The following is a 23028-nucleotide window of genomic DNA, read 5'->3' as shown; positions in this document are numbered from 1 at the left end:
GCTTGGAAGTTGACGGGCCAAACGGATGAAGGGTAATCAAGCTCCTACAGGCAAAGGTAAGTATGATTTACATTTTGCTTATGTAGAAGCACGAGATCCCATAAACTGGATTAAGAGAGCGAAAACGGGCGAAAACCGCAAAGGTAATGCCGAATTGCTTGATTACGGACTGTTTAGGATTCGATTGTGATGTGCATATTTTTAGGTTATAAAATTTTTTAGGAAAATCAGGGACATTATGAGTGAGTCACTTTCCAAATTTGGTAATTTTTCGACCATCCGAGAATATTTGGCGAATTTATTACCAAATTAGGGAGTTTAATTGGGAAAAATAGTTAAAACGCTTGAAAAATTATGAAAATTTTGTGGGGAACTCGGATTTGTTATATTATTATCACCTATGAAATTTTGGATCATTTGGAAAAGCCTAAATACGTTTTGTGCATTCGCGCTTATTTGAATTTTCATGGTCGTTTTTTGCTCGAAAATGGTATTTGGCAAGATTGTTAGCTTCTGGAATTGCTAAAGGTTATTTTGGAAAGTGTTTTGTTTAGTCAGGAATTTTGGCGGATTTTCTGGAAATCATTTGGTATAAACAGATGATTTTAGGGCTAAATATAGCATATAAAATGATTTTGTATAAATTTATAAATCAGTAAATAAATCCAGAAATATTTTTATAAAAATCTACATATTTTATTTGATAAGTTTCTAAATTTCATGATCTAATGATTAACGGATAATTAATTATGCTAATTTGAATATTAAACAAATTCAATTCTGACGAAAGCCGGCAAGTTCGTTATTAACGAACTTGTTGGAATATCAGAACATCAAAAACGATCAAGAAGCATTTTTTCGGATTAATTATGTAAAAACAAACTTTTTATGAGAAATCCGGACAATTTGGATAGATTGTGCGTTTTTTTCTCTAACTCAAACTGAATAAACGGAAACGAGTCCCATAACGAATCTAGACCCCTACATTGTGATATTTCTATATAACTTAATCATTTTATTAACCAACACGTTTACTCAAGTTTACATCCCCATAAATGTTTTTCAAATGTATAAACAAGCAACTTGGCCCAGCTGATGAAACGGGGAAACTGAGCCAAGTTTGATTTTAAACATTAGACATTGAACAAAATCACAATCTAAGCCTATTGACGCTTTCCGGGTGTTACAGATATACCCAAACTAGATATACAGCCCAGTCTAGTATGAAGATTATAATAATATTAAAATATTAATATTATTATAATATTGACTACGTGCGAATGAATGGTGAATAGTATTCTTGAATGACAAATTAAGTGGATATGGTACAAATACCAAAATATAACGAAATTTCACGTGACAACACGTTTATACAAACATGTTGTGTACTGTTAAACATAACAAGTTGTGTGAATAACATTGTCTGTAACGGCCATGGGTGAATAACGTGGCCTGTAACGGCCATGGGGAATAACGTGGTCTGTAACAACCATGGGGATAACGTGGTCTGTGACGACCATGAGAATAACGTGGGCAGTGGAGGCCACGAAGATATTGTAGGTGGAAGGGGAGCCCACAATATTAAATTTAAATAAAAAATAAATCACATTGGACAGAATTAAAATTTATTTAAGTATGTGTGCGAAACAATTGTAACGCATCACCTTTGGACAAAAGTGAGACAATTATTTTAATTATGCATGAGCTACTTTTGCTAGATATAAATGTAACACATCACCTTTAGACAGAATTGGGATATTTGGATTATGTTAGGAAAAACTAGCAAAATCTTTAGTTAAACTCGAATGATAGGGTAGATATAACACAACACCTTTGTGCAAAAATGACACATCAAAAAATTCATTCAAGTTAAACCTTTTATGCTTTATAAAAAATTAGAATATTTAAGTGTTTACAAAACATTTAATTAGTTAATAGCAAAAAAATGTTTAGGGGTAAGGCTTTTTAAGTTTCTTGTAAAACCTTAGTTCTCGGGAATTTTGAGTTCCTGAGAATGGCCAGTTTCCGGCTTTTAATGGGTTTTCAGTGTTTGTGGGATTTTATGGAGTTTTTGGGAAAATGTTGATTCCGGTATAAGTGAGTTTTCGGGTTTATGGGAAAATGGATCATTACCATTCAATTGGAGTTTTAAAAAAATAAAATAAATCATTATCTTATGTTTATTGATAAATAGGAAACAATGAAGGAATAGAATAAATTTTGTTATAAATAGGAAAACCAAAAATAGAATGGCCAGGAATGAAAATGAAAGAAGGGAGGTTGGGAGGAATGAAATCAAAGGAATCCTATTCTCTTGGTAATGGTTGATTTCTTTCCATCCTTAAACCAAACATTCTTAATTTCATTATCTTTGAACGAGTCAGTTCATTCCTTCCCTCATTACATCATAACAAACACTACCTTAATGTGTAAATGATTTAGTTAAACTTTAAAGTTTCTGTAAATGATGGTTAAATTGTGTATTTAAGTGTTCGCGTATTCAAAAATCACATTTATGGTTTTACAACAATGCGGGGTTGTATATTTAAACCATATTTACATAAACCTACATTCAACATTAAGTAATTACGTTTGTGTGTAATATTTATCTGCAGACTAATTAGTCTGGGAAACGACAGCTTGGAGTGAAAAACTCAAATCTTTGTGTTGGTAACGACTTTGTAAAGATGTTTGTGACTTGATCTTCTATGGAGATAAATTGTACTTGTGGTTTTTGTTGTGTAAATTTTTCTCAAACAAAGTTAAAATTAACTTCAACGTGTTTTCTTCGTACGTGAAGAACTGGATTAGCTAGAAAAGATGGGTTGGCCCCTAAGATTATCACAATAATATTCTAAATTTGATAGTGATTTCTAAATTTTTGAAATTATAAACTATGAAATCAATATTTAAATTAAACAAATAAATAGATGTGTAAATCAAGAACAATTAGGGATTTACGCGTTTACACTAAAAAAAGGGATTTGAAATCATTCAAATTGAGAAAGACTTTATGTGATGAAATCAGAACCCTAATTGATAAAACTCGAGTAAGACAACTGGGTCAAACCCCTAAAGCAATTTGTCTCATGATCCAGCTCGTTGAGACATCTCAGTCTGTGTTTTTACGAAACTTGAAATATTGTGAAAAGGGGGAATTGGCCGAATTCCTAATCTCATTGCTATTTGGACACCAAAATGGACCAAAAAGAAACAATTTTTTGCACTAGGTTGCTAATTTGATAACATGTACTATTGTTTGTTGGCTAGCACCACTTGCTCTTTTTTGGGTACAACGTAATAAATTTAACTTGTCAGTATCCTATATAATATACAAATTTCGCTGCATGATGTAGAAATCACACGCCAGGTGCTTAGATTCTTCAGGGTCAGATTTGTTAGCTAGTGTGGTGTATATATACTGTATAGAACTCGGTCCAAATCTTTGAACTCACGCAAACCAAAACAAACTTGATTCGTCTTCTAGACAGACTGTGACATGTCTATGGTACAAAAAGTTTGGTTTTTGGTTCAATCCGATCCAAAACAGGAATTTGTCTTTTATTGTAAGGACATAATGTCGTTTGTGAAAGAAGTTAGGCTTGAATCATTATTCCAAAAATTAGAGCCTGGTTCATGGTTTGATTTAAGGATCAAATGCATATTTCTTCCTCTAAACCAACCGTAATGTATTTAAATAGTAGTAGTCACATTCGCATAAAGTTGCCAAACAAAAAATGGACTGTTTTTTTTAATTTTTGGAGTTCATGTTTAATTAACATGATATAATTGTAAAATGGTTAAAGCAATTCTGAAAATGATAATACCAATCGGTAGAAAACCTAATTTATACTATGTTGTGTCAGTAATTTACAATCCTGGTAAGAAAGATAATATTATCTAAAGAAACCCTCAATAATTAGAAAAGTTTACCAAAAAATGAAACCATTCAAATACAACATTTCTAGAGTTTGCAAATTACTACAAAGCAAGGTAGAAGAGCTTTAGGGCTAAGCAAATAAAGGTCTTCAATATTCGAATGAAGCCCCATTTTCCCCGCCAACGAGTCGAAACCCGTTTGTCCGTTTATCTCTTGAATGTTCTCTAACGGTCTATGCACCCGTCCCGCAATCACTCTACACACAATCAATGCCTTTCGTGCATCCGACCCGTTTTCACACACCTCAATGGATTCAAAAGCCCGAGCACTAGTTGAAGTTGTGAAAACACCAATGCCACCCTTAATCTCCATATTAGTTGAAAACCCGTGTCTTATTATCCGACAAACACAACATTTATCCAAAATGCATAAGCTAGATTCACCATTGATGCCAAGTGAACACGCGATTGTAGTGCCATAAAAGCGCAAAAGCTCGTTTCCATCAGCTAGACAACGAGGGTGTTTCTTTGGTAGTTTGCTGGCCTTGGTTTTCACTGATTCCCTGTATTCCTCGAATCGGGCTAGAGTTTTTTGCATATTGTGTACTTTTAAAACCTTCTCGATGCGGCCTGTACTATTATCGGACTTTAACCAGCCCGATCGACAGATTATTTCTACAATCTTTCTAGATGAATCACCCTCCATAAGTTCAGTAACTACCAAAAATAACAAGATTCTTTTTCAAAATTTGTACAAAAACTTAACATTATAAATATTGAATCTTGATGGGTTAAGTGTGAATCCATATATATAGACCACCATTAAATATGCACACCAGTATGTTTGCCATCTTATTCTTATACAAGCCGGATGATGTTATATGGCACATATGACTTTTATAGACCACATACCGTCACATATTTCACATCATACGAGCCATATAAAGCAAACATTTACGTCATACAACTTGGTGACTTCTGAGACAAAACACCACCGTTAGAGGGGGACAGGAAAACCGGGTTGGGAACCAAACTGAACCATGGGGTTGAAATCGGTTTGTAACCCTATACTTTGAAAGTCGTTTGAAGCCGGTATAACCCAAAATGAACCGGTTAAAACCCGGTTTCATACCGATCAAACCCGATTCTTTCCCCTTTAAAAATCGATTTCACCCCAAACAGGTTTTAACAAAAACTTGACCATATTTTACCAAACACGGACCGGTTTGGGGCAAAAACCCGATTTCTGCACCTCTAACCATCATCACATCACTCAATTTCAATAAATTTATATGAAACGGTATGACACCAGACACCTTATGTCAAATGGTCCTGATGAGATTATACAGCCCGTATGATATGACAAAAATAATAACGCGTATATATTATATTAAACAAGGGTAAATTTGATAGAAATTTACCTGCATGCTTTGATAAATGATGTGCTTCAAGATTCTCCCACTTCCCAAACTGCTTGCCACACTTATGACACATGACCACCTCTTCCAAACCTCTACCCTTTTGTGGCACACCATCAAACCTGCCTGCTTTCCTTAAACCTGTAATATGCTGACTCTTAATATTATTATCCACCGTTACACCATCAGCCGGACCCGGTGTACCGGGCAACAACGTACCAACAAAGCCAGTAATCTTGAGCTCACACCTGGAATCACTAACAATAACTTCATGCGCAATCGGATTAACAAACTCACTGCTTCCGATGGATCTAGGACTGCAAACCACAGGCTTATCCAACTGCCCCTTACTGCCACCATTGATGACATCTTTAATGGTTGCAATGGACCTTGAGCAACCCGACCTGCCGGGTTTTCGTGTCAAGATTGTGGTTAACTGTTTCCGGGTTTTCGGCTCGTGGATGTCTGATGGGTCCGGTTTGCAGTGGAGGGATTTCTTTAAGGAAAACCAAACTGTTGGCATGGTTTTGGTTTGCGATGTTTTTAAAACGGAGAAGCTTTTGTAGGCATATTTAAAAAGACTAAAAGTTTTAATGAAAAATGAATTGAGTAGAGAGTCAAGATTTTGTGACAGCTACGAAATAAAAGACAGTCACGAGTCTGCCTTTTTAAAATTTAGTACAGAGGTTAATTTTGGACAAGATGTAATTCAAATAATTGGTAGGGGTGTGTGAATTTCTTATGACAAGATACGAATATAGTATGAAAATGGCGGGTTTAGCTTTAGCGTAAATGGGTTTGAGTTTGTTTTAGGTTGAATCATGAACGCTTTTAGTTTTACGGATTGTTTTTTGTCCGTTCAACGGATTTATAGATTGACAAGTTTAACTTATTTAATCATTTTTTTTCTTTTTTAAATGTTTTAAAATAATAACTTAAACTATATGAGTAGTATTTTGTCTACTAAGATTTAAAAGTTAATAAATAAGTTGCCGTAACTTAAATATAAATGCTTTAAAACTTAAAATAATGTACAAAATTATCTAGATAAGTATTAATATGCAAAAAATATACGTAAATAATTTTTTAAGTTAAAATAGTCTTGTTCATGTCAATCTGTGAATGAACGTGTAGTGTTTGGGTTAATGCATCATGCAAGTAACGCGATTTTTGGGTCGTGCTAGGGTGGACCCACCAACCCGTGGTCACGATCTATTTATTTTTATTTTTATTTTCTGGATAATCCTGAGCCCATAAGAACCATTTATTGGTAAGCTCATCAAATTCACCAATAGTGTGCTAACAAATAAGATCAATTACATAGCAAGTTATACTAGATATGTGAACTTAAAATTGAAAATTGTTATGGTATGACACTTGTGAAACAAGACCCGATCTAAAAAGTAAAAACTGAAATCAACACATGCAGTTGTTAGACTATAATAACAATCAATGCCAGAAGCTAAAATAGAAACATTAACTTTTTTTTTCCTTTTTCTATCATAAGAAAATCAAATCCTCTATTTGCCAACTAAAGCGCATTGAATATCAAGATAAAACATATCAAGGTACGTTGTGAACACGTTAGCAACCAACATTAGCGGTGTTGGTGTGTTGTCGACTCCTACAAGCAACCGTGATAACCATGATAAACTCAGTTGTGTTGTTCAACCTATTCGTGGTACCTCGCTCTCATAAATTTAGTTCTCATAAACTTGGTAGGCACACACCTAGGGGTGTGAAAAAACATCAAAAACTGAAAATATCCTATAACTGTATCAGTAAGAAAATTAAAAAAAGACGATCCAAATTTCGAATTCGGTTTTTGTCGGTTCTTTTTTTTAAACTATTTTTGCACTCTAAAGGGTTTGAACTCATGACCGTCTATTTTACACTTTAATCATCTTACTACCTCACCAAACTAGAAATGGTATGTGTTCGGCTTAGTTAACACCACCACAAATATAAGGTACTTTAGAGCATTCTCATCCAACCCCTTATTTTATGTGAGTGTTTTTATAAATTAGAGAGTGATTTAGGGTGTTGTGAGTGAAAAGTTTTTATATTTTAGAAAAAACAATGATTTTTCTATATATTTAAAAAGTTACTGTTCACCCTCTATAATTTTTTAATATTTTTTGAAAGTGGGTGTGAGTGAGAGAAAGAGAAAATGTAATGATAAAAGTATAAAAAATATTATTTAATTGAAATGGAAAGAAAAAATGTAGTGAGTTTTAGTGTAATTTTTTATTTAGAGATAGGGAGTAGGATGAGAATGCTCTAAAAGTATTATTTAATTGAAATAGAGAGAGAAAATATAATGATTTTAGTGTAATTTTTTATTTAAGGATAAGGGGTTATCCAATGCTCTTCATCTTACTCCCTATCTCTAAATCAAAAATTACACTAAAACTCACTATATTTTCTCTCTCTATTTCAATTAAATAATATTTTTTATATCTTTTATCATTACTTTTTCTCTTTTCTTCACTCACAACCACTCTCAAAATATAAAAAAAATTATAAGGGATGAACAGTAACTTTTCAAATATACAGAAAAATCACTATTTTTTCTAAAATATATAAACTCTCCACTCACAACACCCTTAACCACTCTCTAAATTATAAAAACACCCCTAACATAAAATCAAGAGTTGGATGAGAATGCTCCTAGTTTTGCTGACAAGTCATGTTATTATCTTTAGAAAAATAATTGGTAAAACATGAATAGTGTAAACCCCCTTTTTGAAAGATGTTTTCAAATTAAACATTTGTTTATATTGTTAATGCACATAATATCTATTAATTAGGTCCTGTAGGTAATTGATAGCAGTTGGAATAGTGTATGTAATGTTTTGATGTATAAGAGTTATAAGATACACGGCGTGTAAGCCTCTAAGCCATGCCTATAAATAGGTTTTTGACTTATACGTTTGGATTGAGTAGTCTAAAGAGAACTTGCATTGTAAATTGTCATATTCACATTGTACTTTGCTGTTATCAAGTAATATAAGTTGTGGAAGAGATTTTTTTTGTGTTTTTCACATTTATTATGGATTCCGCACATAGTATTGGAGAGTAGATATCATCGTAAGCGTTCTTACACGCCTATCTTACGGTCCTTCTCACCACTTACAAGTGGTATCAGAGCATTGCTCTCGATATCTACTTGGAAAACCACAATATTATCTCTTTTCTACCTTATTTTCATCATTTCAGAAGATTTGACTGTTCAAACTTCACCAAAAGATCACAACATGTCATAATCCTAGTTTGAACCAGTTTCTCAGAGTTTCAGAATCCTACACTTTCATTTTCACACAAAAAAAACTCGTCAAATGTCCATGGATATCATATACGACATATACTTTGCTGAAAAAAAATAAGTTTATGCGCCGTATAAACCTCAGTATAACACCATTTCGTATATTCTTGTCCTTGTATAAATTTGATGACCGTCGTTCTAGTCATTCAAAAACCTAATTAAATTATATATCGAGAGTAAGTAGGGTAACGTCAGGGCCGGCTCCGAGAAAGCAAAAAAAATTTTGGACCGAAGGCGAAAATTTTTTTGGGCTTAAGTAAAATGAGTATTTTGTTAAGTTTAAACAATTTAATTTTGATATGAGCTTACTTTGTTACAATTTAGGTTGTGTAAAAAACTTTTGTATAAAAATAAGATTAAACATTACCTTTTGGTTGAGAGTAATACCCCTTTGCCACTAGACCAAGCTAATGGTTATGTAATTGGGTTTAAACACTAAATATACATATTGTTTAAATAAACATACATATATTTAAAAAAAAATCGGGCCTAGCGGGGTGTCGGGCCTGTGGCCATCGACCACCCTGCCACCCATAAGGGTCGGCCCTGGGTGTCGTATCCACGAGGAGCATGTGTCAGTATTGTGCTTTTTCTGATTATTTATTCTAAAACTTAATTTAAAACCGAATATTAAGTGGACAGTCGATGCCAAGATGAACTTAGAAAGTTGATTTATTTGATTAATAACTAAAACTAATTTATTTGCGAACAATAATGAGAAATATGATCACCCCGAGTTTCAGGCAGTGCAAAACATGAATAACTTGGTCGAATGTGTTGAGTGAAATTACATAGAATAGGCATAATTCGATAAACAATTGTAATGAAGGACTAGTAAGTGTGCCCGCGCGTTGCGGCGGGAACCCAGGGGGGATGCAATCTGTGTGAGGTTGCTTTGCGGAGGGGAGGTGATGCAACGAGGATTCAATCAGTAACTGTTCAGCACATCGTGGAGGGGCGAGATGGACATTTAATCGGGATTGATTAGACTCGGGGTCCATGTAAATGAACAACTGATTAATATAATTTTTTTTTATTTTTTATTTTTTTTTAGCTAAAAACATATATAGTTCAGTTTCTCATTTTATTTTGTTTATAACAAAACATAATGATTGTTTATTGGATTACATCGAAACAGAAGGCAAGCGGGCAACAAGCTGCGCCGCTACTTCTTTTTGAATCGCAAAACCCAATCTTTTAAAAACTATATTTGCAAATATAGTTTTTAAATGTCAAAACACCTTTTGTTCTATGCTGATAAAGTTTGAGTACATCAATCAAAACATACAGACAAAACAAATCCATACACAGACGGGTATGAAAGTCAAATCTTCCAACTCCAAATAATGCAGGACCAGATGCAATTCAAAGAGATAGCTAATGGTCTTCAATCCAGTTCTCACAAGTTAAGAAAAATCCATTTCATCTACAAGCAACTTATTGGATTCTCCAGCCACGATTCCCACACCTATTACTTCCACTTTGACATATTTTTAATCCAATAGAAAGCCAACATCATAATCTCCTATGTAACCTATCAACTGCTTGAATCTTTACTTTAAAACACATAGTAAATTACATTTGGATCTAGTTGTGTAGTCCATGGCAGAAAGAGATAACATCCAAACCAATTTCAACTTGACTTTTAAACATGCTCCTTTCATTTGTTAAAGTCCTCCTACAGTACAACAAAACAAAACTGAAAAGTTAGTTTATTTAATAAAACTAATAATAACAACAAACTCATGTGTTAGCCTATTTGACCCGTTTGAGAACATAAACATTAGCAAATCTCCCCTATAGATGAACACTACCCGAATTAATCCATTTTATAAGTGAGCGAAATAATATCCAAATCGAACAGTTTTTTTAGTAATGGAACCCTCGTGGCGTCATGCGTAGAGCCATTTATGCTAATACCGAAACTACCCTTAAAAAACCTACTTAACCTAGTAAAACCAGCCTAACTCCACATATCAAAACTACCCCTAAACAACCTCCCACCCCTACATCCTGATCTTCTCGTAAATCACAAAAATTGCCACTGATATTTAATTCCAAAATAACCTTCGAAGGGGAAATCTGAGAATTTGTAATATTGGAACTGGCAAATTATTAACAAGTCAGAGGCTGCAACAGCAAGTTTCGGGTTCAAAAATGAGAACTTGTAATTTACCACAACTTACATAGATAGTGGCCTAACAAAGTTCATGTTTACTTTTAAATGGTTTTATTTTGGTATATTCATTCAATATGTTCAGTTATCTTGTCAAAATTCATGAATTTTTTGTTTATAAAGTGATACTTATGCTAGTTTTTTTTATAGTATACATGTAGTCTATCTACGGCATGAGCCTTATAGATCTCGATTAAATACTAATAAAGACACAAAAAAGAAAAAACCATCCATAGACATAGTAATTTAAACATAAAAATCCAAACACATTAATAAGAAAATATCAATCATAAATATAGTAATTTAAAAGTAAAAATATGCATGTCTACTACATGAATTTCAAAACCAATTCATTGCAAATCTCTTTGATAGATGAATTTGGACCAGTCCAATGAAGATGCAGAAAAGTAGGTTTAAATCAATATGGACGGCTCGTAAAAGAGGCCCATCTATCAAGGGTTGTGGAAACTGGAATAGCTTTTGTCAAACGTCAATTACTTTGTAACATTATATCTCGTTTGAAAGGTTTAATTCATGGTATGCATCGTAAAACTATTGAAATGTCAAAACAAAAAAGGAAAAAAAACAAAATTTAATGATGATCAGTTTGGACTTTGGAGAACGACCAGCCGACCTTTGACATCCATCTTGACCTAAAAAAAGTCAACATGTAGAAAGTCATCTCTGACATAAATAAAATGTACAATTTTAAAAGATTGGTTGAAAACAAGCTTGAAAACTTCAGCTTGTTTACAAACCGAGCCACCTTGTTGAGCTTGTTTACAAACCGAGACAACTTGAAGAAACTCTCAAAATCGGCTCGTTCACAAACTGAGCCAGTTTATTCGGCTCGTTTACAAACAAATTTTTAAAACCCAAATCAATTTCATCATGAATAAAAAATTAAATAAAAGAAAGAACTCTTTGCAACAGTTTAATAATTAAATTAAATATGATAAAAAAAAAGAGAAACACGCATTGGGATCAATAGCGGCTCGTTCACGTTTATGAAACCGTTTCAGCAATGGTATCATAAAACATAAGGTTTATGAAAAAATAATTTCTAGAATAATATTATTACTCAAGCCTTAGGTATATTAACATAAGGTTTTTGCTATGCATGAAAGTGAGCCTAAGAGATATATTAACAGAGCTAGAAAACAGACAAGAATGAAAATACCTTGATAAAAATATTTGCAGTTCCATTTTTACGCAAGCTTGGATTCCCATGAAAATACTTGATGCGGATATCGTTTCCATTTGTCGTGTTAAAATTTAGTACCTGAATTGCCCTTGCAGCTATCTAGATGCCATTTAGGAACCACTCATTTGTCTATGTCAAACATATACCACTTTGACCAATTTATAGCCCTGAAACACCAGTTACCAGATCACACACTTTGACTATTTAAAAGTCAAAATACCTTTAGTCAGTTTTTTGTTTGTTTTTTTTTTTTTTTGTAAAAATCAAAAATACCCCTCTTGACCTGAACATGATTTTTTTTGTCATTTATTTGAATAGAGGTACACGAACATACGTTTTGTTCTTTCATTCATGTTCGTGAGCGTTTGTATGTGGTCGTTTATGTTCAAACAATTGTGAGTATAACTAATCATGACATATTAGCTTTAATAGCCCGGTTATGGAGTGGTGTTGACAAAGTTGTAATTTTTAGGGGGTTTGCAAAAAATGACATCAAGATAACGAAATGAGCACGTCTTACATAAACAATAGTAAACCCAAACCCCCTAAAGATTACAAATGCAGGTAGTCAACTTGACATTGTTTGTTGTCACAAACAAAAGGAGTCATGTTTCAAATTTTAGCATAAAGTCATAAAGATAAGTAGATTATGCAGAAGTAATCAAATACAAGATTATGACATATTAGCTTTAATTTACTTTTAATAACAGCAATTAAATGCAGCCCTCAATCACATTCAATAAAAAATCAAAATATCTCATCAGATTAAGCAAAAATTACATAATAAGGCATTAGAGATCCACAATTCTGAAATATAATATGATAAAAAAAATTAATAAAGCTCTGTATAAGAGGAATATATTATTATCCTTCAAATCCCAGGTTAAATTTACATCTAAAACAATCTTGAAGCACAAATTAGCAAGGAAACTTACGAAATATGTAAATTTTTTTCCCTTTTTGCAACTTAAAATCAAAAGGGAATAAAGATTAAATACAAAAATATTAAAGAACAGATCCAGAATATTAATCATCAATCAATATCAAATGCTTAAGTTTAATCATCAAAATCCCATATCAAAAAACTAAAAAATTTAAAAAAAAAACCCCAAAAATATGCAATAAAATCAAACCCCAAAAAACCCACCATGAATCTTCAACCTAAAAGATTGTTTGAACAAATTTACCTCAACCCACATCCTAATTTGGCCTCTACTTCAAGAATTTACCAGTTTCTTAAAAAAAATCAAGAATCTTGAAACCCAAAATGATAAAAATCCAATCTTTTTAACAGTAAATATTAATCTTGAAGCTAAAAGACTTTTTAAACAAATTTACCAATAGTAAGAATAGCAAACCAACACCCCAAACAGGTACAAACAATATGAATCTGTAACGACAAACAATATGAAGTAATTAGAATAGGAGACCGAAATGTTACCTGGTAGGCGGTGGGTTTGATAGATCGTCTCTTTCAATTGTGTAGGTCGGATGAAGCAGGCTGAATCGAAAGAGTGGATGAGACAGTTGTAGGATAAATATGTAATATAGATATAGATATAGATAATTACAAGCCAAAGGAATCTCTGACCTAACGATCCGCAACTGAATAAGAACACATGCTGGGATGTTGTCTCAGTGAAAATCAATTGACTCTGGTGGCTTTATTAGAGGATAGGCAACGGATTTGGAGGCCCTTTAATTTATTTAGGTGTTAGAGCAATTGAAGATAGGGTTTAATGGTAGAATTGGGGGTTAGAGAAAGATGAAAGACATGGAGATAACTGAAGAGAGGCTTTAATAGTATGATCGGGGGTTACCGGGAGATGTAATGAAGCCGGTGATTATAGGAATTGAATTTTTATGGCGTCTCACTGTGATATAATAGCGGGATTCCAAATTACCATTTTGTCCACCTTAAATCTTTTATATGTAATATAGATATAGATATAGATATAGATATAGATAATTACAAGCCAAAGGAATCTGGCTCCGCAACTGAATAACAACACATGCTGGGATGTTGTCTCAGTGAAAATCAATTAATGGTAATTGATTCTTAATAACCATAAACTGATAATTGTCGATAAATTCAACTAAGACAAATTCTTTCTTCAATACAAAATAATCACAAGAACTCAATCAATCATTATAGATGACCATTTAACCAAGATTCTTGTTCAAACACAATCAAACCAAGTTCATACATGTAATAGCACTAACCCTATGCCCGGTTGTAACCGCAGAAAAATTAGCCGCTCATCTTGGTTCTCGCTTGATGCCAATCCCTCAAAACAAAGGTTGTCGCCTCCTTTGCGTGCTTCCTTCACACCGCCGTGGAACTCCCCTCAACTGGCGTGCCCTTCCTTTCTTTTATTCCAACCACATCGAGTTAATTAATAGCACATTTGTAGTTTAATCCACTGTTAACTAGTTAATACTTAATTAACGGGGAAAGTGAATTCTGGGCTGCCGGCCGTCTAAGTTAAAACTCATCAAAACTACGTAGTTTTGATTAAAACTAATTAATTAAATTAATTATACTCCTTTTTTTCCTCAAATCTTCCTCCCATCGATTGTTAAGTTTAAAATAAATTGCACTTTCATCTTTCTGGCGATTGTCACCGTGCTCTGCCAGTACTAGACGAGGATCTGCAGTAACCAGCAGGCAAACACAATCGGCCTAACTTGAAAAGCTTAATTACAAAAAAATCCGTCATAATTTCTTTCACAAAACATAAGCGTCAAAGTCTCTCTTCTTCCCATCAGAAAGTGCAATAAAAATCACATCCTCATAGTATAATATGGCATATTTTATGTGAAATTCAGAATCGTAATTACTCATGAGCCGTGAGATCAATGCGCTGCTGCAGATCTTCATTTTGGAGAGCACGGCGCCAGAGAGATAATGTGCAAAATTGATGCATTGGTGGGGAGGAAGATGAGAGCAAAAAACAATAAACATAATTAACTTGTTAGTTTTAATCAAAATTACGTAGTTTTGATAAGTTTCACTTCTAACCTTATACGGCTGACAGCACCGATTCACTTTTCCCTTAATTAGTAGCCCATTTGTAGCTTAATCCACTGTTAACTAGTTTCACCATGACCCATTTACTCCTTTCAATTGTTCTCGATCAGTAGCTTTTCATAATTAACTTTCTTCGAATTATTTGCTGCAGCTCAAAAACAAACCAATTAAACTATTATCATGCAACCCAAATATTATTTTACTTTTCATCTAATCACACAACTATTTAACAGATCTAAATATTTAAATGGGTTCATAGCATTAATATAAAAAGATGGCTTGAGGTTCGATTGTTAATTATTAGCATACCTTTTTGTTGATTATATTTTTGAGACATTGGTAAAACATAAACCCTAACATGTTGATTCAATCATAAATAAGAAGTTAGACACATACTAATAGAACTTACTTGTAGAAATCGAGATCATAGAGAAGGATGATGATGCCATGATGACTCCTGGTTCGGTTCCATTATGATGTCACTAATTGATGGAGATGTTAGAGAGAAAGTTATGGTGTGTGTTTTCAATTCTCTGTTATGTTATATGAAATCTATAGGAAACCCTAAATATATATATGGGTATGTCCATCAAATAGCCCATATATCCTATGGGCCCAGTTAAGTTATTTGACTAATCATAATTATTTAAATGGTAATAAGGCCACATTATATGGGATTTTCCAACATTCTCCCACTTGGCCGAATAACCATTTATGATGAGTAATTCGTTAAATAAGTGGCCAAGTTAAACACTCATCAAGTTGTACACTAAAACTATAGTAGTTAGTTACAATCATTCGAGTTGCTGATAACTCGAGATCCCCAACAGTCATACTATAGTCTCAACATACGATATTTGAAATTTAGTATCAAATAACTAGAATAAACCCTTTAAGGTAACTAATTAATTTGCATAAGTTTTGTCTATAGATCATAATGTGCACATAATCTTTATTATAGACAAAAACAAAGAATTCGAGGAAATCATAAAAATTCATACACACCATATGCTATTATACAATGTCTCTACTTATACCCATCTGCATTATAAGTTATCAGATATTTATGGGCGGGAGACCTTAAGTTATTGGATCCTGATAGCATATTTATAGTGTTAATGTATTCGATACAAAGGTTATTTTCCTCTACGCATTCACGTACGACTACGAACAAGTACTTTGCGTCAAAACATAATGCAACGTCACTCGAACTTTTACTGTTCAAGAAACTAACGGCAACTGACTTATTAAAGTATATCTTCAAATTTCGTGATATGGAGTTAAACAATTTTGAGTCCACTTATCAAATTTTCAAACAATATTCCATGGCATGCTACATTGTACACTACAACATATTCAGCCATCATTATGGAGATTGTTAGATGCTGCTTATGACTTCTCCATGGCATTAGTCCACCTATCGACATAAAGAGGTAGCCCGAATATGATTTCTTATCATCTTTGCATTCAGCAAAGTAAGAATTATAAAATTCAATTACTTCCAAATTATCAATTATTTGTATACCAAGCTTCTTTTGTTGTTTATAGATATCGCAATACTTTATTTATTGTCTTATAATGATCTAGACCATAATGAGATTGATAACGGTCTAACATTCCAACAATACACGCGATAATTTGACGAAAACAAACTTAACTATACATAACGCTTCCAACTACTAAACCATAATGCATCAATTTCATTCACTCCTTCTAAACCTTTATTTTCGGACATTTAAAATGAAACAAAAAGACCTCCTTTAATTACTGGAGCTACTGATGGAAAGCAACATTGCATGCTATATCGTGCAAGAACACGATTAACGTACGTCTTTTGAGACAGACCTAATGTCTCATAGATACAATCTTGGTGTATTTTGATTCCTAATATGTAAGTGGCTTCTCCAAGATCCATCATGTCAAAATTATGCGACAATGATCGCTTTGACCCATGCAATAAATCTAAGTTATTACTTACTAGAAAGATATCATCCGTGTAAATGACAAGTATAGTAAAATTGCTCCCACTATTTTGAGGTAGGTGAGTTGATCCACTTGATTTTCATAAAGCATTTTTTTTTTCATAATTTCATCGAACTTTAAGCACCATTGACGCGATATTTGTTTTAGCCCGTATTTAGATTTCTTTAGCTTATAGACTAAATGTTACTTGCCTTTGGGATTAAATCCCTTAGGTTGAGTTATGAACACGTCTTTATGCAAGTCACCACTTAGGAAAACAATTCTTGTCATCCATCTAATGTGGCTCTCAGTCATAATTTGCTACTAATGTCATAACAATCCTCAAGGAATCCTTCTATAATGTGGGTGAGAAGGTTTCCTAATAATACTCTCTTCTGGATATAGCCTTTAACAATCAATCTTACTTTATAATGTTTGACATTTTCATTCGGGTCTAATTTGGTTTTGTAAACCCATTTACAACCTACGAGTTTTACACCCTCGAGTAACTTAACCAAGTCCCAAACGTCATTCTTATTCATGGAATCAAGCTCATCAATCATAGCTTTATTCTATTCACAAGATTGATCACTACTAATGGCTTCATTATAAGATATTGGATCGTTATACTTTCATAAATCCAAATAAGTTTCATTAAGTTAGGTTAGATAAGCATCAAAGTTAGTAGGCCTTTAGACCTAGATAACTTCCTAAGCTCATTTTCAGGTTCATGATAATTAATGGGTTCAATGTTTTGCTTTTGTGTGTTTGATGTGCCTTCATTCTTAGGAATATTTGAAGCGTTATTTTATGAGGAGACTTATGTGGTGCAGTGTTATGCACAAGAGGTGTAATAGGAGGTAAAGTTGAAGAGCCCATCCCCCCTCCTCTTGCACTTCTTGGGAATCAAAGACTTCACTTTCACTGCTCCCACTACTTTTAGATTTCTCTAGAAACTCAACATTATGGGTTTCTATTATGCGAGTTGTATACAAAGGTAATAGAATTTAAATCACTTTGAATGTTTAGGATATCCTATAGAGTAAGAACTGACAGTCCTCATGTCAAGTTCTTGTTGTAGGGTATTATAAAGTTTAGCTTTGGCAAGACAACCCCTTTCATATATTGTAAGCTTGGCTTCCTTCCTGTCCAAATCTCAAAAGGATTTTTAGGGACGAGTTTAGAAGGAACCCTATTAAGTATATGAACAATTGTCTTTAAGGCCTCAGTCCATAAAAAGTTAGGACGATTTGAGTTTTGTAACATACTTCTTACCATATCGTCAAGGGTTCTAATTCTTTTCTCAGTAATGGTGTTATGCTGAGTAGTACCCACAGTGGTACATTTGCATGGTGGCCACAATACCCACCTCGTCTATCTACTCATATTACCTTTATCTTATGCTTAAGTTGGATTTTAACTTTAGCCATAAAGGTTTTACATATGTTAGAAGATTCATTTTCTTTTCTTCTTTAACTAAATATAAGTACGTGAAAATATAGAGATCTCAATCAAGACAACCACAACCAAGAATTTTAGAGTTAAAACTAATAGTGACTTTGTCATGCCCATGCAAAGCTTCATAACCATCATTGTCTAACTTTGGTAGTGATACTAAAATAAGGTATCATAAAGTGTAATACAATGACAAGTTTTTTCATAATAGATTGCATGGTACCTACATTATCTTTTATTTCGTCACTAACTCTTGTTCTAAGAATTCTCCCTCAAGTTGGTTTTTTTTTTTTTTTTGAACAATCTCATCGCATGTGACCTTTATTATGGCACAATTTACATGTGATTATCTCTTAGAGACATTAAGGCAGAGAATAGTACTTGATTTAGGTTTATGGACCTTAAAACTTTCCTCTTTGAATTTCCCCTTCTTCTCATGCGAGTTAGAAGATACTTTAAGCTACGCCTCAATTATATCCAAATAAACTTTATCATTCTATGAATTAGGTATAGCTCCCCTGATGACACTTAAGATGGAATTATTAATAATTATAAAATACATTATGTTCGACTACTCCCATTTATCATGCTCTAATTTCTAATTTGCAGTTCTTCAAGCAGTAAGAGCTATGAGGGCTTCATGTCATCACGCATAATCAAGATGCATCATTCCAAGAGTGATTTTAACCATGTTCGTCTAAGTGGTAAAATTCGATTGCAACACTAGAACTTAAAGTGGATACTAGATTGATATGGATAGAAGAGTGTAATTTAGCTAAATTAGGGGTAATTAACAAGGCGGACAAAACAAATACATTGAAGATAAAGTCAATTATGACACCAACATAAAAGACTAAATTAAGGTTATATTTGAACCTTGGCTTCGCATTGGCTATGACCAAAATTCAAATATTATGAACATACATAAGCACTAAGGTTCTACTTTAACTTTGGTTTCGCGTTGGCTATGACCAAAGCTCAAATATAATGAACGCACGTAAATAAAGTAAGGGCTCATAAACATAACACATCACCTTTGGGCAGAAATAAAATGTCTATGCAAATAAGGCCAATAATTCATCATTTATACCATCAAAACAAGTAACCGTTGGGTTTATTTTATTTTGACAAAACACATAATTGCATAAAATGGTTTCATTAAACTTCAATTTCAAATTAAATGATATCTCGTTGGTTCAATCACTTAATTCTTCATTAAAGTTGCCATTGAAATTCTAGCTTGCGCGAAACTTATGCGAAAGTTATGGGTTTAAACATAAATGATTTTATGTGCAAAATAATTAATATTCAAAATAACAGGAATTTTTAAGTTTGATTACCCGAAAGCTTGTGGCATACAAGATTTAGACCATTCATGAGTTCGATCAAACGAAAGCTTTGGCTATTCAAAATCTCGAGTCACACGAAAGTTTGGTCGCTCGAAAGTTAAGCCACAAAGTTTCGTTTATTTAAGCAAAACTATGCCATTTGAATATTCAAGTGAAAGTTACTAAGTTTCACCAAAAGATATATAAATTTCGTTTAAACTTAAGTTTCGTTTAAGACGAAAGTTTTAATTAATGACACGGGAAATTAATGGCACGTTAAAGTAATAATGAAACGAAAGTAAGCATGGGCAAAATGAGCTCAATCGAAACTTAAATTGTTCACACAAAACTTAAATGTTTCTTTTGATCTTAAACGAAAGTCATATATATTGACCTAATAAATGCTTGAGTGTAAACTAAACTAAGTAATGTTTTGTTTCGTAGTGAACAAGTTACAAACATGAAACATGCTGAGTTTTCGTTTACAACATGGTTAATTTCGTTAACATTTGTTTGCAGAATCACATTCAGTTTTGACTTTTGTGAAAGCAACAATTACTCATTCCACCATCAAAACTAACTGAAATTTACGTGGATGAAAAATTGATTTAAAAAAAAACAAAAACTTATCCATTAGTTTTGGGCTTAGGTGAGTCCGAGCCATGCGAAAAATTGTACATTAATTTACAAAGATTTAATAAAAATAAGTGTTGTTTTCAATCTGAATTAAATGGATTCTAAAACAAAAATGTGTGGGCATATTAAAATCATGTGACTTACCCACTTGTTTGAATTAATGGAAATCCAATATATCAAAAATTATCAAGGGAAACCGATTTGCACCATTATTCTATTTCTTGTGTCAATTATAATGCCGAACGAAAACTTTGTAGTGGATATCAATTGAAGCAACGATTTGTAGAACACCAAGTTAAGGATTTTAATTATCAGAAAACAAGTTATCGGTTATTTTAATGATTGAATTGACATAATCAACATAGCTCTGATACCACATGTTGATTATATCCTTGAGACATTGGTAAAACATAAACCCTAACATGTTGATTCAATCATAAATAAGAAGTTAGACACATACTAATAGAACTTACTTGTAGAAATCAAGATCATAGAGAAGGATGATGATGCCATGATGACTCCTGGTTCGGTTCCATTATGATGTCACTAATTGATGGAGATCTCAGAGAGAAAGTTATTGGTGTGTGTTTTCAATTCTCTGTTATATTATATGACATCTAAGGGAACCCTAATATATATATGGGTATGTCTATCAAATAGCCCATATATCTTATGGGTACAGTTAGGTTATTTGACTAATCATAATTATTTAAATGGTAATAAGGCCACATTATATGGGATTTTCCAACACTTTTATCTCCTTTAGATAAGTTAGACCATTTTAACTTGTTTTATTATCTAATGTAACACCCTGTCTTAAGCGGAAACGCCTGAATGTGACGTACAAATTGCTCAAAACACATGTAATGACAATATTATCATTAATTAATTTAAAACATCAAGTACACAAATTTGTAAACAAAAGGAATTATATTATAAGGAAAATAAATCAACTTGTCCCAATTATTAATATAACCTAAGTACTAATGTCATCTCTATGTATCATTATCTAATGATTGTACATGTAGCACATGTATAAAATAAAGGTCAAGTAAGCAAATAGTTTGTGAGTTCACACAAGTTTTGTTTATACATACATAAAAATCATACAATTCCATGAGACATGTGTAATAATCGTGCAAGTAGGGTCCTTTCCAGTTGGTAACAACCAACGAACTCGGATAATCGAGCAAGTAAGGACCTTTCCAGTTGGTAACAACCAACGTACTCGGATAACGAGGCCATTTTCCACTCATAACAAAATTGTCCTGAGTGCAAAGAGAGCGTATGATCATACTTATTGAGGATATCACGTGCAAGTAATTTTTGAACAAGTCTTAATATCTATATACAGTTATAGCAAGTGGAAAGTAATTGTCTCACATCTGATCTTGCTAATGTAGTGGCACATGGAAGAGCTCATTTTGATGAATGTGAAGCACTCTTGAATTTTGCAACTTCTATACAGGTAAAAAATATTAATTGTTTTAAACTATGAATATCCAACAATGTTTAATTTCTTGAAGAGGCTCAAGTCTGAACTTGAACTTGATGGTGATGTGTGGTTTGGTTGTAATTTTGTTCTCAATGTATAATTCCATTTTTAAATTTAAAAATTTCTTCCTGTTTAATTTATTTATTTTTACTTTTTTATTTAAATGCTTAATAGGGTAAACTGGTGGTTGGCGCAAATTCTTGAACATAAGCATTTCAGTGTTTAAAAATTTTTATACGAGTTAAATTTGTGCAAAGGGGCATTTTAGGAATTTGGTTAATTAGAAATCAAAGTTTTATATTTTTAAACTGCAAAAGTCTTATTGGGGATATTTTGTAATTGTTTTTATATTTATCTGATTATTTGTAAGTGAAATAAGATGTTTTGAAAAATTAGTTTGAAATTGACAAATTTGAAATATGAATGTTATGCAGCTAGGGGAAAGCTTTCTTGCTCCAATTTTAGACAGTAAGGATGTTGAGAGTGTACCTGAGGATGCTGAATCAAAGAATGGTAATAACCCAAATGACCTTGAAAGTGCATAAGAAATCACGATGGATCTAAAGTCGAATGGTCTTTTTTTTTGGTCACATAATTACGATTACTGGTAATTTTAGCAACTTATGCTAATATTCTTTCTTCACATTTTAATATTTTTATTTTTTTATTGACTTTGTCTTAATATTCCTTTCCCTATAGTTATACGTTTATAAATTGTTTTTTCTGATTTGTGTGTTTCACGCCTACGTGGTCCCGTTGAACTGGACCGAAGACCCTCTTATAAGCTTGTTTTGAACCTCAACAGTGACAATTAAAATATTTACTCCTTGTAAGTCATCGGTTTGACTTCCGTTTTCCATTCTGGTATTGGGTTGCGCCAATATGTTTGCAAAAGGATTCTTGAATTATTGGAGAATTGTCCACATTATTAAACAGATTTTATTTATATCACCTAACTTTTAATTACATATTATTCGATCATGTTATTTGATGATGTGTTTTTGTTAATGCATGTTAAACATGATTAATCATGTTAAGTTCAACCCTTTTTGTACCCAACCCCGTGTAGTATATGGACTTATAACCTAGTTAATAAATATCATCTGCTTTGTCTCAAAA

At 32.8% G+C, this 23028-nt stretch overlaps 1 protein-coding gene across 1 annotated transcript; it reads right to left on the bottom strand.

Annotated features, from left to right (window-relative positions):
- Positions 1–3941: 3941 nt before the first annotated feature.
- Positions 3942–5820, bottom strand: LOC143546173 (uncharacterized). Its single transcript, XM_077037890.1, has 2 exons — positions 5301–5820; positions 3942–4596 (listed from the first exon to the last, which is right to left on the bottom strand). The coding sequence occupies exons 1-2, from the start codon at positions 5818–5820 to the stop codon at positions 3965–3967; spliced, it is 1152 nt and encodes a 383-aa protein (XP_076894005.1). The 3' UTR covers positions 3942–3964.
- Between the last annotated feature and the right edge of the window lie 17208 nt (positions 5821–23028).

This window comes from Bidens hawaiensis, unplaced genomic scaffold, assembly GCF_021521415.1.
Source record: "Bidens hawaiensis isolate Kalapana, Puna unplaced genomic scaffold, B.hawaiensis_p1.1 tig00014257_1, whole genome shotgun sequence".
In the NCBI taxonomy this organism is placed as follows: domain Eukaryota; kingdom Viridiplantae; phylum Streptophyta; class Magnoliopsida; order Asterales; family Asteraceae; genus Bidens; species Bidens hawaiensis.
This window is presented reverse-complemented; position numbering and strand designations above follow the sequence as displayed.